Source organism: Gigantopelta aegis, chromosome 8 (assembly GCF_016097555.1).
Source record: "Gigantopelta aegis isolate Gae_Host chromosome 8, Gae_host_genome, whole genome shotgun sequence".
Lineage (NCBI taxonomy): Eukaryota > Metazoa > Mollusca > Gastropoda > Neomphalida > Peltospiridae > Gigantopelta > Gigantopelta aegis.
The window spans coordinates 16,973,572-16,989,369 of NC_054706.1; the positions used below are offsets into that span (position 1 = coordinate 16,973,572).

At 36.3% G+C, this 15,798-nt stretch overlaps 2 protein-coding genes across 3 annotated transcripts in view; both read left to right on the forward strand.

Moving 5' to 3' along the window:
- Window positions 1-843: 843 nt before the first annotated feature.
- Window positions 844-4,706, forward strand: LOC121379414. 2 transcript variants are annotated; one of them, XM_041508023.1, is made up of 9 exons: window positions 844-1,233; window positions 1,429-1,634; window positions 1,799-1,934; window positions 2,078-2,242; window positions 2,366-2,527; window positions 2,683-2,967; window positions 3,222-3,341; window positions 3,481-3,756; window positions 3,901-4,706. In XM_041508023.1, the coding sequence occupies exons 3-9, from the start codon at window positions 1,821-1,823 to the stop codon at window positions 4,036-4,038; spliced, it is 1,260 nt and encodes a 419-aa protein (XP_041363957.1). In that variant the 5' UTR covers window positions 844-1,233; window positions 1,429-1,634; window positions 1,799-1,820; the 3' UTR covers window positions 4,039-4,706. The 2 variants fall into 2 exon arrangements, with proteins under 2 accessions (XP_041363957.1, XP_041363958.1); XM_041508024.1 differs by lacking the exon at window positions 2,366-2,527 and having other exon boundaries at window positions 848-1,233.
- A 535-nt stretch (window positions 4,707-5,241) lies between these two features.
- Window positions 5,242-15,798, forward strand: part of LOC121379153 (von Willebrand factor A domain-containing protein 3A-like) — a 42,311-nt gene continuing 31,754 nt past the window's right edge. Inside the window, exons 1-6 of the mRNA XM_041507642.1 lie at window positions 5,242-5,381; window positions 8,261-8,377; window positions 9,047-9,155; window positions 12,314-12,441; window positions 13,292-13,381; window positions 14,625-14,679. Of these exons, the coding sequence (XP_041363576.1) occupies window positions 5,317-5,381; window positions 8,261-8,377; window positions 9,047-9,155; window positions 12,314-12,441; window positions 13,292-13,381; window positions 14,625-14,679 (564 nt within the window). The 5' untranslated portion in view covers window positions 5,242-5,316. The remainder of the gene's footprint in view (window positions 5,382-8,260; window positions 8,378-9,046; window positions 9,156-12,313; window positions 12,442-13,291; window positions 13,382-14,624; window positions 14,680-15,798) is intronic.

Consider the following 15,798-nt stretch of genomic DNA (forward strand, 5'->3'; position numbering starts at 1 on the left):
ATAAAAATGTTGACGCAATTATGTTGTTAGGATTCTTAAATGTGAATAAATTTGAATCAAGAGTCCTAGATGTCCTAGTACGATGTTGGTGTGGGTAGGGAATACGAGGCTTAACGGCTGCCATATATAATTACATTGTTACTTTTACAAACACATACTAAGGAAGATAATACAATATTTAATTGCTGTTCATGTTGGGGTGTAAAGCCCCTAAATTAGTAAGACCGATCCTTTGATGTCTCCGCCTGCCCCGTATTTAGATAGTCTATTAAGTTGTTTTGGGTTAATTGATCAAACTAATCCATTGATGTTTGATGTTTCTACCTGTTCCTGCTCACAAACTTAAACCAAATTCATTGTAAAAGATGGCACCGTTAATTATGAGTTGTTATCGTCATGACTCAAGTAGACAAGCAAGGGCATAAATAGGCCTATACCATAAGGTAAAAATGTTCGGAATTTGTTCACAATGAGTAATATTTGTCTGTCATGCAAAAGGAGCGTAAAGCCACGCCAAGAAGGATTGCAATGTGAAGGTTGTTTTAAATGGCAACATCGACGCTGTGGTACAGGTACGTTAACTTTGTCATTTTATTTGTTTGTCTTTCCACTTTCCATTAAAACGTTCCATTTCTTTAGTACATTTCTGTTTAGCTATATAATTAGGTACAAGCTATAAATTTGTTATTTCTATATAAATAAAATAAGATTTTTCATATGAACAAAGAACTAGTGTTGAATTAGAATGTAACTGTAACAATAGTAAAATGCTATATTGACCGCAAACTTCTTACTATATTTACGTACTCCCTCAAATCAATTATGATGTAATATATTGCGTTATACGGTCGCCATTTCGTCGTCCATGACTATATGTGCCTTTTAGTAATTATTTATCTAAAATTTCTCATTATAATCTGAGCCCTCAAAATATATATTTACGCACCATCTTTTTTATGTACAGGAATATCACGAGATATATATAGAGCAGCAGTAAAGAATGGGACGGAAATCGACTGGAAATGTGAGATTTGTGTTTGCACAACATCTGATACTCTGTCACCACCACCACCTAGCTTTTCTCTTCCTCAAGCGACGCCAGTACTTCGTCTTCCACCTCCACCAGGTTTTTCACTTCTACCACCACCGCCGGGATTTTCTCTGCCTCCTCCACCGCCAACCACCAGTTCTGCTCCTCAACCACCACGACCACTGGTACAATCACATAGCGAGGTATGTCTTATTGTTATACCTGTTTTTTGTTTTAACACCGATATTAAAATATTATATACTTTATGCAGCTTGACATTATGTATATCGATGCTATTATATGTTTCATGTTTTTACATTAGACAGAACACTTAATGACTTACAGAGGTTTTTCCTGTTGTGCAATTCTATTCATTTAAAGTGTATTTTACATTTTAGAACACGTCGTCAAGGTCACAAATTGATGTTGGAACGTTTGCTGTTCAACTTGATCAGTCGAGCATAACGGGTGAACCAAGAGCAGAGAGCACACGCCTTTCATTTGAATGCAATGCATCGCAGACCATCGACATTTCTGCTGTGTTGCCTGAGGTGCCAGTTTTGCCAACTCGACCAAATATCTCCTCATATGCATTACAAGAAGAGTAAGTATGTCATTGTTTTGTTTAGGTTTTTTTGTGGGTTTTTTTTGGTGGGGGTGGTGGTGTATGCGGTTGTTTTTTTGGGGGGGTTTTGTTGAAGATTTTATCGTATTATACATGAAATATAGACTTACAAAAGTAGTGCACTAAGTATTCTTATATTATAGGTCACTGGTTGAAACGAGGCCGATGGAGATTAGTGAAACGGAGAATTACACTCCGGAGTTTGTAGTGGTAGACCAAGGAACAGATAGAGGGAAACCGAAGCTGATTGAAACAATCGGTTATGCCTATACCAGAAAGGTAAATACATGTGCATGTATTAATATAAAACAATAGATAAATTATACTAGTATGTGATCTTTATTTATTAATACACAATACACAATTTTTATATTATGTATGTGTTGAAATAAATTAACCACGGTGTCTACCATGTATTATAGAAAGTGAATGGCGACCGAATTAACTGGACTTGCAGTGTTAGAGGAACCCACAACTGGTGCAAAGCTACAGTTAACCAAAATGGGAATATCTTTTCTCGAGGCAAAGTGGAGCACAACCATCAAGCAAAACCTGGACTGCTACATCGAACCGAAGAAAACAAACAGGTACATTTATTCCCATTATGCAATTCGTTAATGATGTTTTATTTAAAATACTGCACTTGTAACGTTATTTGTTTAATGTCTTTATTGTGCGTAACTACATAAAACATGTTTTCTTCCATTTAGGTCAAAACTCTAGCAAAGGAGATTGTTGAAAGTGTGAAGCTTGCTGCCGACCAGGTTGAAAATATTCAGTCTGACTCGTGTACGTTTGATAGCTGGGCAAGGAAGGCCAATCGACATCAAAAGAAATTCCGACCCGATGATCCCAAAGACCTGCAGTTTGATGTAGGGGCCTATGTATAACTTACACGTGTTCTATTTAGACTTGAGGAAACTCCTGAAAAAGTTACACAATTGGTTCATAAACCATGGTTATAATGTGTTTAGTGCTACTCCTTTCTTCTTTCCTACCTTATGAACAATGTATTTAATATTTATAGGTTGATGTAGAGTACTTGTGCTCGGTAGACTCGGATGCAGAAACGTTTTTCCAAGCGTCAGTCCGTGTCAACGAACAGCGGCATCTGATTTTTGCAACGCCAGCTCAACTTCATCAGCTGGCCCAGGCGAAAACATGGTACGTCGATGGAACATTTAAAATCATGGCGCCTCCTTTTGTGCAACTGTTTGGACTCCATGCATTCGTCAGATCGGGAGAGACAATGACCCAAGTACCACTGGCGTTTGTTTTGATGTCGCGAAGACAAACAATCGATTATTTAGGGGTAAGTGTTATATTGGTATTGGTATTTATACTTTTGTACATTTATTTTAATGTATTCATGGTAAAATACAACACGTATACAATGTGGGCAAGTTTTAAAAAAATTTAACATTTTCGCTGGGAGAGTCACATTCATAAGCCTTTATATACCAACAAAGATTTAAAGATATTTATTTACCGTATCTGTTGCAAAGTTATGTTAGTGTTTTAAGTATTCACTCACGATATTGACTAATTAATATTTTTCATTCATAGGTATTCAACAGTCTTCTAGAAAAAATGCAACAACAGCCACAAGTGAGACGTGTCGTGTCTGATTTTGAAGCGGCTACCTGGGCTGCGATACGCGCCGTACTACCACATGTTGAATTGAAAGTATGTTAACTATTTAGTATTATAATTATAATTTTACTGTCATCATTTTACGATTTGTTTACATTTTAAATTTTTTTAAATTTTATAATGTTTTTATTTATATATATTTCACATTTTTGTTTGACGTTTTTCTTTTTAGGGGTGCTTATTTCACTGGACCCAGGCGGTTTTCAAAAGGATCAGACAAGAAGGACTGGAAAAATCGTACCATGACAAGGGACGCACATACGTATTCCTGAAACAAGTTCTGTCTCTGCCTTATTTGCCAGCTGAGGATATTGAGGAGCAGTTCGAGCGACTTTGCGCTGTTCCGGAAATCCCGCCAAAGGTGGAGAACGTTCTTGCATACATGAAAAGAACATGGTTCAGAAGTAGCGTATGGAAGGTGGAGAATTGGTCCATTTTTGGATTGCCAGTAAGTACATGTTTAGTATTGTTGTTGTGTTGTCCATGACTAATTTGTTATATATTTAGTTATTTTTATTAGTAGTGGTGGTAGTAGTAGCAGTAGTAGTAGTTTTTATTATTATATCTACATGGTGTGCTTTTTCACATTCAGATTCGAACTAACAACAACACAGAAGGCTGGCATCGGAGAATCAACGCAAGGGCTACCAGAGATGGAATCCAGTTTTACTTGTTGGTTCCTCCTTCTACGCGAAGCGAAGTTAGTCAAAATGACGATGGAGCGAGTTAGCGACGGACGGCTTGGACGTCTACAGAGATCCAAGCAGAGGACGAGGCAGGGGGAAGTTTTCCAAATATGGACACAATACCATGATGGTGAAATTTCTGCTAAACACCTTCTTCGAGCTATTGGACATTTGTTGTAGCATAGGCTGAAACGCAATGTCATATGTTATGACTGATAATTTAAATTAAATTGAAATGAAAAGACATGGTTTTTTGCTTTGTTTGTTTGTTTATTCAAAATGTTATTATTAATATTGTTACCTTGCTATTATATGAAGTTTACCTATTGAAGTGGGTCGGTGGTCTCAGAAAAGTTATTACTTTTCTTAATGCCAAATTACAACGAAAAACAAATTGATCTGATCTGGTCTGATCTGCCTACGAAAAGAAGATGCAAGTTGTGTGTGTGTGTGTGAGAGAGAGAGAGAGAGAGGGGGGATGGGAAGAACGGAAATCGGGTACAAACGAATCGTCGGTGGACGAAATGGACACGGCCAGTTAATAAATATTTTGAAAGTGTCATTGATTTGTGGTCGTAATTTATATTTCTTTGATAAAGCAAACCACTTAATAATGATAATAATCAACTACACTGTCAAAGAAATAATTATTTATAGTTATATAGTAAATTCTGTAATTGAGTGGACGAAATGTCCGATGTGGGTGGACGAAATGTACGGTGGACGAATCGTCTGTGGACGAAATGTCCAGAGGACGAATCGTCTAGAAAGCTGTGAATCATACAAAATATCATACTTTGACAACATAATACGCACATAGAATGGTTGCATCAGATATGTAATAATAATAATGATGATAATGATACTGGTACCTACATATATAGTAATATAGTGTTATTATATGCTTGCAACGTGCATTATGTGTGTGTGTGTTGTATACATGTCAATAAATAAATTAATTAATATCTTAAATGCAATGCGACACCTCAACCCCTTCACCCATTCTACATCATTATTATTAAAAATTATTTTCCTCATATCTTGCAGGTCATACATTTTATGTAGAAAATGTTAACATTATCGGCAATGGAAATTGATATGATCCAAGAGAACCTGAACGCAGGTGCTTGTTGACTGGTTTTCACAATGTTTTCCGTATTGCAGTAAAACCAGTAGATGTTAGATATTTTGTCCAATCATAAAACAGATATTAAGATTGTGCGAACCTTATCCGCGATATGGCAACAACGAAAACAACTTGTCAAAATGGAATACGATTAGTGGTTTACAATATTTAAAACATAAAACAATAATTCACAATTATGGATAGTCATATTTTCGGAACAAATAGACGTCTGTACCAAGAAGAGAGCAAAGATTATTCAGGGTATACCGTAACGACAATTTAAAAAATATTTTTCTCTGTGAGAAACCGAAAATTATCCATTCCAAATCGCTTGTAAAAATTAAAGAATCATTCACGATTCAGCCTTTTCAGGTGATATAATAATAGTCTCAGGCATATTTGCTTGTATTGGACGAAAGGTGACATATTTATAGTCCGTCCCACAGCAAACATCTTTTTCATTCTATGCAATTTACGGTATAATATTTTTCCGCCTTACGGAAAATAGTACTTTTAATTACATGGCATTTTTAATTGTTTATACTTACCGCAAACTGGCAAATTGAAAACATTGCATTATTTTTATCAATGAAAAATACTTCCGTCAACAAAAATTTCTTTTCTTTGATGACACACAATTGCTATTTAAAGATAGCGCTCCAAAATACATACCGTGTCATAATACATACCGAGACGATATCCCTACAGTTTCTGCTGTGATACCATAACTAATTAATGCAGTTTCCAACAAAATCCATACACGTACAAATTAAGCAAGTTGTCAGCTGCTCGAACCCCTCAACCACCACCCAGAGCAAAAATGTGTCGGTGACCTCACCTGACTGGTGGAATTAAAAATAAATAAAAACAAACAACACAAAAAAAATATGTATTTATAAAATAATGTGTTAGCAAAGTAAACATTTAAAAGAGCCACAATCTCATCTAGTTACATGTATAGTTTACAGTGACTTTTACAAGTAGTAAATGAAATTTATGACTATCTCGTCCGTGGCAAAATCGCTCTGGTGAGATAGACTGGTATTGAGATCGCTGGGTTCCCGGGTTAAGTTGGTCACATCACATTTGTGCAATATTAAAATATGCAATCTCATAATTTTGCATCAGCTGAGTGTTAAGTAAATTAATACTCCACTAAATATGAGGAGTGTTTTTGCCACCCGATTTTAGTTTTAAAAGGTCACTCAGGACACTTTGTTTTGGTACTATGACTGGATTCTCAGATAAATAGAATGGGTGTATGTTATCTAATGATAATGCATGCAGAATTCAAGTAGATATTGAAAAATATAAATGATTGAAAGTGGGGTTTTGGGGCACAGGCATATCTATGCTATGCACTCTGAAAGATAGAATGGCACATCCCCCCTTGACCTGCCATTTCATACACAAGTGGTCATGTAACATGGGTCATCAATTACTGTGGTATGTAACCTGTGCAAAATCTGTGATTTCCACATGCAGTAAATGGTGTCTAGCAGTAGTACTGGAAGAAAACGATGGCTGATGACTCTTCAGGCAAAATAGTTTGATTGAAATGAAGTTGAACTGCTAAGAAGGCATCCAGTTAACTGAAAGCACCTCGTTAAATCCCATCTCCTGTTCACATTTTTTTGTCTTAAATAAGTGTAGTCATTACAGGTGCTGTCTCAAATTTGCATAATGGCAGCTTCCTGCTAAACAGGAATGAATCCAGGATTTTTTGCCATATGTCTGATGCTAAATAACCATAAATTAAAATGTGTTGAGTGTGTCATTAAATACAAAATTCTTTCTTTCTTGGACGCATTCAGTTGAGGCTAACACTCTGTAACGTTAATTATGCCAGGTGGATGTTTCCAACAAGTTTGCTATCTTTGTGCAACTCATCTATCTCTGTCAGACTTATTAGCTATCAACAGGCAACTTGCCAGATTTTGTAGATTTGCTGATTTGATATGACATAATAATACTGAACATGACTTAAAAACAAAATTACATTTAACCTAGCTTTTTTAGCATCCAAATCAGAGGCATATTCAGGAAGACGGGTGATAGCAGTTGCTCACTACTTTGGTTTTCATGCCTAACATTCACTGAATGTGCATAGAAGATGATCGTACAAATCTAGGATTTGAACTTAAGAATTTATAACTTATGGCAATTGTTTTTTAAACTGCCATGGATGAAACAGCCCACTGATGGCACTTTTGAGGTCCCCTATGACAATTTGTTTTTGAAAGAAGCAAATAAACATGACAAAGGTTATTTTGCTGTATGAAGTCTTTTTCAAATGTACAGAATTGCATGTACATTTTGGTGTATACATTTTGCAATCATTGGGGAGCTTTACTGCAACGGCAGTAATTTTTATTCAGCAGCACAAGAGTGGCATCAGTGACACCCCTGACCTATAGCAATTTATATCACAACGACGGCAAGTGCCGTCATTAAGTTCAAGCCTTGCAATTAAATTGTTCGTGAGTGCCCACCCCCTGAACATGTTAGGCTACACTAGAGACTGGGCCCCCTCACTCCAAATATCCTGATTATACATAAAGGCACTACTGGCAAACTATATCAGTGTAGGGCCTCCACAAGTCCAAAATATTGGACTCGAGGGTCAAACTCGACCCGGACCAGAGTACCCGACACTTACACTAGATGATGATGAGACTAAGGAATAAAGAAAAATAGCATTGTGCATCTTAATTCCAGTGCCTAATATAGATGCTAATTCATGCCATTGCATCACGTTCCATACATTCGACCTTTGTTTTCCCTCCATGTCTCATAGCCCTATAACGTAACTGGTGGCAAGCATGTGGCAAAATGATAAAAACTGTGGCAAAGATATAATTAAATGAGTGGGCTTCCTTGCACGGGTACTCGAGTCTTGTGAACCGACTCGAGTCTTGTGAACCGACTCGAGTCTTGTGAACCGACTCGAGTCTTGCTGGACTTGACCTGTGCCCGTGTACTCGAGTACTCGTGGAGGCCTTATATCAGTGCACAGTCAAACTGCATAAAAATACCTTTTATTATGTTTAGGCAGTTATTAATTAAAACAGGGTAGCTTGTAATGGCTTGGATTTGTGTATTGAACTTTAATAGAAAACTGTTTTCACATTTCCTCTTAGAGATGAGAAAAGTGATGAGAAGAAAGATTCTGAAGATGATGTTGACGTGAAAGATGGTGATCGTGAAAAAGTCACTGATGATGAAAGTGATGATGACGACGACGATGAACTTTATGTGTAAGTATCATGTATTTGTTTTGATGGGTGTAGAAATACAGTGAATATTAGTACCTGGGAGTTGTCATGAGTATGTGGGTTTAAGTATTCATTTTCCCAAATCACCAGCCCTCACAAGTTGCTTCATCATTTGGAAGTTTTGATGTAAAAGCAGAACTAAAATTGATGAACATCAGCATTTTTTGCCAGTGCATGTTATTCTGAGAAGATATTAGAATAGGCACTTAAAATACAAGTGCCACTGGGGCAAGGTGGATTTCGCCTTGCTGTTTGGTTTTGAGTGAATCAGTTTTCTGAATTGCATAAGCTGAGTCACCAAATACAATGTTTTCAAAGAATTTGTCATATTTCATAGTGATGAACCATTTTTTTGGTAAACATGGTAATGGTGGATCAAGTTACATAATAATGGGTAATAGACTTTCGATTCCATGATTTTGCCAAAACACTACTGGAAATAATCATTACCATGAAATCTGGAGGCCCGTTTATATTATAGAAGTTGTAATTAAATTATCATAAAACAGGTGTTCAAGGAACATGGTTAAAAAAAAAAGTTTATCGTGTTGATTAAAAAATTATATTTTCAGAATCATAATCATGACATATGATATGTATTATTTTGTCCAGTCGCAGTTTGTCTAAACGTGACGATCTGTATATTTTCAGTGATTCTGATGTGGAGAGAGAACGTAACTGGAAGAATGTGAAACTGAAAAATGCTAGACCTCCTCATCCTCTGACAGTCACTCATGTGAACCAGTCGAGGGATCTACAGGTACATGCAGATAAAACCAAATTAGCAATTGTTAAGTCTTTTTACAGACTGGGTCCATATTTTCAAAGCAATCTTAGCCTACGAAATTGTAAAATCACCGTAAGCTATGACGTCACTCAGGGGTTTCCCCAGGGCCGCTAGGCTTAGCGGCCCGACACACCTTGGTCCGTAAAGTAAGCGCTTTGACAGCGTGGAAGCGCCTTAAATCAATTGCCGCTACGCCATGACTTGAAGTGCTTTAGAAAAACAATTATCACAAGTACTAGCGTGGAAGTCGACTACCTTTTGCAAATAACTTGTGTACCAGTATATCAAGCACACCTAATCACTATGACAGGTAAAACACTTCCTAAATGCCTAACAATGGACCAGTCGTCTGCTCACAATTGGTGTTTGGTAATTTTACATCTACTGGGACCGCTAATCCGTCAGGAAGGTGCTTACGCGTAATGGGATTCCCATGCCGAGCAATCAAGCTTCAAGGCCAATCAAAGAAGATGCCCATTGACAGAATCAACTGTATCATTTAACTGAATAAACGATAGGTGAAGCACTTTTTAAAAGTACAGTTAAGTTGGCAATCAATCATTTCTATCCTAACATCCCCTTCCCAAAATACACACACACTGAAAACATCCAGGGATCGCACTGTCTGTAGCCAAATTAGCCATTGGCTAATTAAAAATTATTTTTAAAAAAAATGGCTAAAATTTTGGCTAAGCCATTTTCTATCTTCTGATGTGACCGGCGTCGTGGTTAGGCCATCAGTCTACAGGCTGGTAGTTACTGGGTTCAGATCCCAGGCGAGGTATGGGATTTTTAATCCAGATACCGACTCCAAACCCTGAGGGAGTGCTCCGCAAGGCTCAATGGGTAGGTGTAAACCACTTGCACCGACCAGTGATCCATAACTGGTTCAACAAAACCCATGGTTTGTGCTATCCTGCCTGTGGGAAGCGCAAATAAAAGATCCCTTGCTGCTAATCGGAAAGAGTAGTCCATGTAGTGGGTTTCCTCTCAAACTCTGTGTGGTCCGTAACCATATGTTTGACGCCATATAACCGTAAATAAAATGTGTTGAGTGCATCATTAAATAAAACATTTCTTTCTATCTTCTGATGTGAACAAACGGTTACATAATCTATCCGACACCTCAAACATAATAATAATATCAAATATTCAGTTAGCGTAATAGCAACCTCGCAACTGGTAACGAGAAATGGTGTTATCCAGAATACAGCATAGGCCTTATGATGTTTCCTTATTTTAATAATCACGGTTATTAATTTTAACGGTATGTATTCGACATGTATGACAGCAATGTGACAGTGATACAATGTCTGGAAGATCTGTAACTTGTTATTTTAACTTTGTAAAGTCTTTGAACCAAAGTAATAAAAACAAACCAACAATGCATGTCAATTTGAATACACATGCCAGTTCAGGGCCAAAAGACATGTAGGCTATCCCAAGGGCTGCGTTCAGCCAGACCGAGCGAAAACAAAACGTTTGCAACACTGGTTTGTATGCTTCAAGTTAAACCAAATGGACACAACGGACACCAATCAAATAGTTTGCAAACATTAGGAAGAAGCATGATTAGCTGGATTGAAGGCAAACACTTAACCGTTTTCAACCCACTACCCCACTTATTTTGGCTTGATTTGTGTTTTACTGATGCTAAAAATGTAAGCGCCTTAAAAGAATCCTGGGGAAAGGCCTGTATGACGTCACTATTGCATGTGCTGTAGTGACGTCACACCCTGCAATGGTCTGACGATTTTGTAGTACTAAGATAGCTTTGAAAATATGAGCACTGAATTTTAAAAACAGATGTATTTGTCTGTGGCATTTAAACCTCCTTATACTGTAAACTAGTCAGTTGTTTTGTTGTTATTATTATTATTTTTAATACTATATTCATGCTTATTAACTTTATTGGTAAAAAATAAAAAGTGTCAAGTAATTATTGCATCGATGTGTTCGTCGCATTTTTCGCATTAATTTCTTGCTCGCATTAATTTCATGATTTACAATAATCAAAATTTGGATAACCTGAAAAGCATGTCAAAAATATTTGTATAACATCTTTTTGTTTGCACAACTGATATTGGTCTGCATAACCTGGGTTTTTGGGTTTCTTTTTTTTGTATTATTGGAATAACAATAAAAGATACATTGTGGAGGCCTGTAGTTTTGCTTGATTTGGACAGTTTTCAAAATTGACCATATTTCATAAACCTACCTGTAGTTAAGCCTGGTATGATTATCTTGTTTGTATGTATATTATAGAAAGGTTTTCTAGGTACTTTCTTCTCCTTTGGGTTTGGGGGGTTTTTGTTGGGTTTTTTGGTCTGTCTTGTTTTAAATGTTTGTTGTCCCAGATTACAAATTATAACAGTGTGAAAGTTGGAAACCTCGAATCACTTCTGTACATGTACATATAGTAAATGTTATTATTTAGCATTTTAAATACACATACATGTACGTGCATGCACATGCACATGCAAACTCTTTCTCACACATACACACAGGTTTGTGCGCGTGCACACAGACACACGCACACCATACACACACACACACATACACACACACACACACACACACACACACACACACACACACACACACATACACACACACACATACACATACACACACACATACACACACACACATACACACATACATACATACACATACTCAAACACACACACACACACACACATATACAGACACTCTCATACACACACTCACAGACATGCTCACAGACACAAACACATACACACATGCTCACATACACACACATGCTCACAAACACACATGCTCACAGACATACACTCACAGACATACACTCACAGGCACACACATACACACAAAGACATACACACACAGATACACACACACATCACTCACACACACACACACATACATACACACATCACACACATACATACACACACACACACATACACACACATACACACACACACACACACACACCACTCTCATACTCGTACACACTAATGGGTGATAACTGAAATATTGCCACCTGCTGCCTACTGATGAACACTGGTGATGTCAGAAAATTAGCTGCCTACTGATGAACACTGGTGATGTCAGAAAATTAGTTAAACTTCAGTGGTATGTTTTTCCAGAGAGTTGAGCAGTCGTTGACTGTTGTGAATGCAGACAAACAGAACTCAGAGGAATGGTTGCAGACACACAGCATAGAGTTTCTCAAACTCACTCTACAGGACCTCATTGACAAGGGACAGATTGGAAAGTAGGACATTTAATCTACTTTCGATTGCCATTTTTGTTTGGCTATCATAGTTTAATATAAGGCAAAGAGGACAATTTTAAGGATTTGGGGGGAACCATTAACAAAGGGTAGATTGGAAAGTATGACAAATTGTTAATGTTTTGTTTGTCAATTTAATTTATCTTTTTTCGATTGCCTTTTTTCTTATCAGTTCAATTAATGTAAGCAGTGGGGCAGTTTTAAGGATTTAGGGGGGAAATTGGGAAAGGGCAGTTTGGAAAGTATGATTAGTTTTTAAAGTTACTTTGTCAATTTTATTATTGTTTCTCAGTTGCTATATTTCCTGTCATAATTAAACTGTAAGCAGGGAACAGTTTTAAGGATGCTGGGTGTGGGGAATCTTAAGGGCAATCAAGAAGGCACATTAAAGTTGCCAGTACAAGAAATGGGTTGCCCTGACTTCTTTTTTAAAAAGAAAAGAGCAAAAGTGAAAGCAAAACAAACCAGTATCTGCATCCTGTCTAATTTTATAATTGTTGGGCTAAAAACCAGACTTATCCAACAGACAACATGTCCTAAAATCAGGGTTCACATCCCTATATTAGGTAGTCACCGATGACCAATAAAGTTGTTCCTTGGTAAGAAATGGTGTGAATCATAATTATTTTATCTTCTGTTTCTTTTTAAAAGTTGGCTTATTGTGCTTTTGACACTAATATTTCTGAAATCAAAGCTGTTATAGTCCATTTGTTGTGTTCTAGGGTCTTTTAAACATATTTTATGTGAAGCTATCCAGTATTTATTATTTGTGTGTTTGCTAATAGGAAAATAATGTATTATCCTTTTGTACATGTATGTTATCTTGTTTTAGGCTGACTCCTGATAAGCAAACAGGGAAAGCAAACCATCAAATTCAGTTTGAAGCCTACGATGTCAATGAGTTTGAGTACAAGCTTAATGTGTGAGTTGAAGACATTTTTTGTTTTTATTCGACAAAACAGCTTTTTCATTTAGGAGATGACAATATGGAGGTTTTTTTAGATTTGTGGGTGTTATTGTCTGTTTGATCCTGCAAATGTCATTTTTGACCGAAGGTGTTAGCCTTCGGTCAAAAATGAAACATTTGCGGGCATCAAATAGACAATAACACTTGCAAATCTAAAAACTCAATATGGTTATGTCCATTGTAAACTGAATCGTTTTTCTACGGAACTAACTGTATATTTTGTATTTCTTGAAAAAAACACCTGGCTACAATCTAACTGTAGACCCTTGAATCTTCAACTTCGTCTGTTCTAATTATAATGACATTACATTCTAATGACGTCATTGGCTTTCCGGGTTTTATTTTCATTTGATCCCGGAAAAAGAATGTAATTAACCAATAACAATACATGCCTTTTTTTTTTCAAATGCACCTAGATGTTCTAATTGTAGATTAAATACTTCTGTATATCTTTTTACTGTTTAGAAATGAGCTGATGTTTAACAAAGTCACAATCATTTCTCGCTTGTTAAGATGATTTTCCTTCAAATTTGGGTACAAATTATGTAATAATTTTCACATGTAAAGAATTTATATTTTTGTGATTGGTTTATGGTATAATGGCTTGTAGTTTCTTTTTGTTAAACCACCCCATGAATGCAAGCAATGGCATGATGATCATAAATAATTTTATTTGTGAAAATAATTATTGAATAGAGCCATTCCTGAATTTTAAGGAAAATCAAGTTAACAGGTGAAAAATCCATCATTGCTATTTTTGACAGCAATTGTTACTACGTTAGACAATCTAGGATTCAGGGTCACTCATTGATATTCAGTAGGTTTACTGAATATACTGCATTTGTCAATCAAAACTGTAGGTAGTTACGACCTGAGTAACATGTAACAATCACAAACATTTTGGATATTTTATAATCTTAGCACAAGGATGTCAGAAACGTAACAGTATTTTGTTTGTGAGATGTAAATCCTGGGGGGAAAACTTTTTTTTTTTCTTAATTATTTTGTTGGTACCCAAACTGGTTGCCAGAATAATATTATAATTATAATTAGATCAGTTTCAGGTGGCAAATGATTTACAATGGGTTTTACACTGTGCAAGATTACTACAATATTCTATCTAAAAAACAATATTCTGTGCACTTTATTTCTTGTTTTCTCAACACTGGTTTAATTGTGACTGTTTTATTTGTTGCAGTGCAATTGAGATGTACACAAAACGAATCAAGTATCTGTTGCAAGGCAGCAAAAGGGTACGGTCATTTAAAACGATGGAATACATATAAACTAATATATACAAATACAAAAAAGTTGAACAATTTGGTATAATGACCTTAAATAAAAGAAAACTTGCATGGCTGTTAACTGTCCGTCGTGAGACGGATTTCCGTCGTCAGAGAAATTGTGGAAATTATTTTTTCAGTCTTTTTTTTTTTTTTTTAATGAGAATCACTTAGGCCGTTTTCGGTTTCCGTAATGTCAACCCGATCACTTCGGCCGTTTCCTTTGCCCCACTGACCCCCCTTTAGGTACCCATCAGATGGGCATAATCTACCATACATTTAGGGGCCGGTGAACGGCCCCATTCCCCTAACGTAAATTCCCAATCCAGTATCAAACCCTTTCCCAATTATGACCCAACGGTTTCCCAATAAAGATTCCCAAAGTTGCTCTCATCGTGAACACTTAAACTCATAATTTTTTTTACAAATTTAGCTAATAGTATATTTAAAAAAAACTGACATCGAAAAAGTTTCGTTTTGGTTTTTCGATTGATTACGAACACGTGACGAACAAGTCTGACCTGGATGTGCAAATTGGGTGTATCTTGTTTTGATACAGTCTGTTGTGTCGTAGTTTTTAGTAATAATGCCTACATTGTCCGATATAATACAGTTTTGGTAGAAGAATACAACTTTTTGTCATCCATTTGCGTTAACACATATTTGGGATCTATCGCAACACATCCAATCCGCTATTTACATAGTCCGAACGGACGTAGAAAGTAAAGTATTGACTTAATGTGCACCCTGCACTGTCATTTGCTGTGCTATTTTAAGCAGACGATCTTATTTTGTAAAAAGGTGTGTACATATGTTTCATACTTTTTTTCTTCAAATATTTTATTATTTTATTTTATTTTTTTAAAATCATTTTTGGTATGGTTTTTGTAATTAAAAAAACCAAAACATTACTGCAGTAGTTGTAAATTAAGTGAAAAAACCCCTTTAATTTAAATATGCTACTCACTCCCTTTGAAGTAATGGCCGTACCCGATGTCACATCATGTGATGAACAGCACGTGTGAGTTTGAACACTGTTACAATGTAATAGTTCTGCTGGGAGATTATTAGATTGCGTATTATAGATAT

Bases quoted from the DNA above. Each gene is read 5' to 3' on its own strand.
- LOC121379414 (XM_041508023.1), top strand. From the start codon at position 1,821: ATGGAGATTAGTGAAACGGAGAATTACACTCCGGAGTTTGTAGTGGTA. The intron at 2,968-3,221 runs GTAAGTGTTATA...TTTCATTCATAG, and splicing joins AAACAATCGATTATTTAGGG to GTATTCAACAGTCTTCTAGA. The intron at 3,342-3,480 runs GTATGTTAACTA...TTTTCTTTTTAG, and splicing joins TACCACATGTTGAATTGAAA to GGGTGCTTATTTCACTGGAC.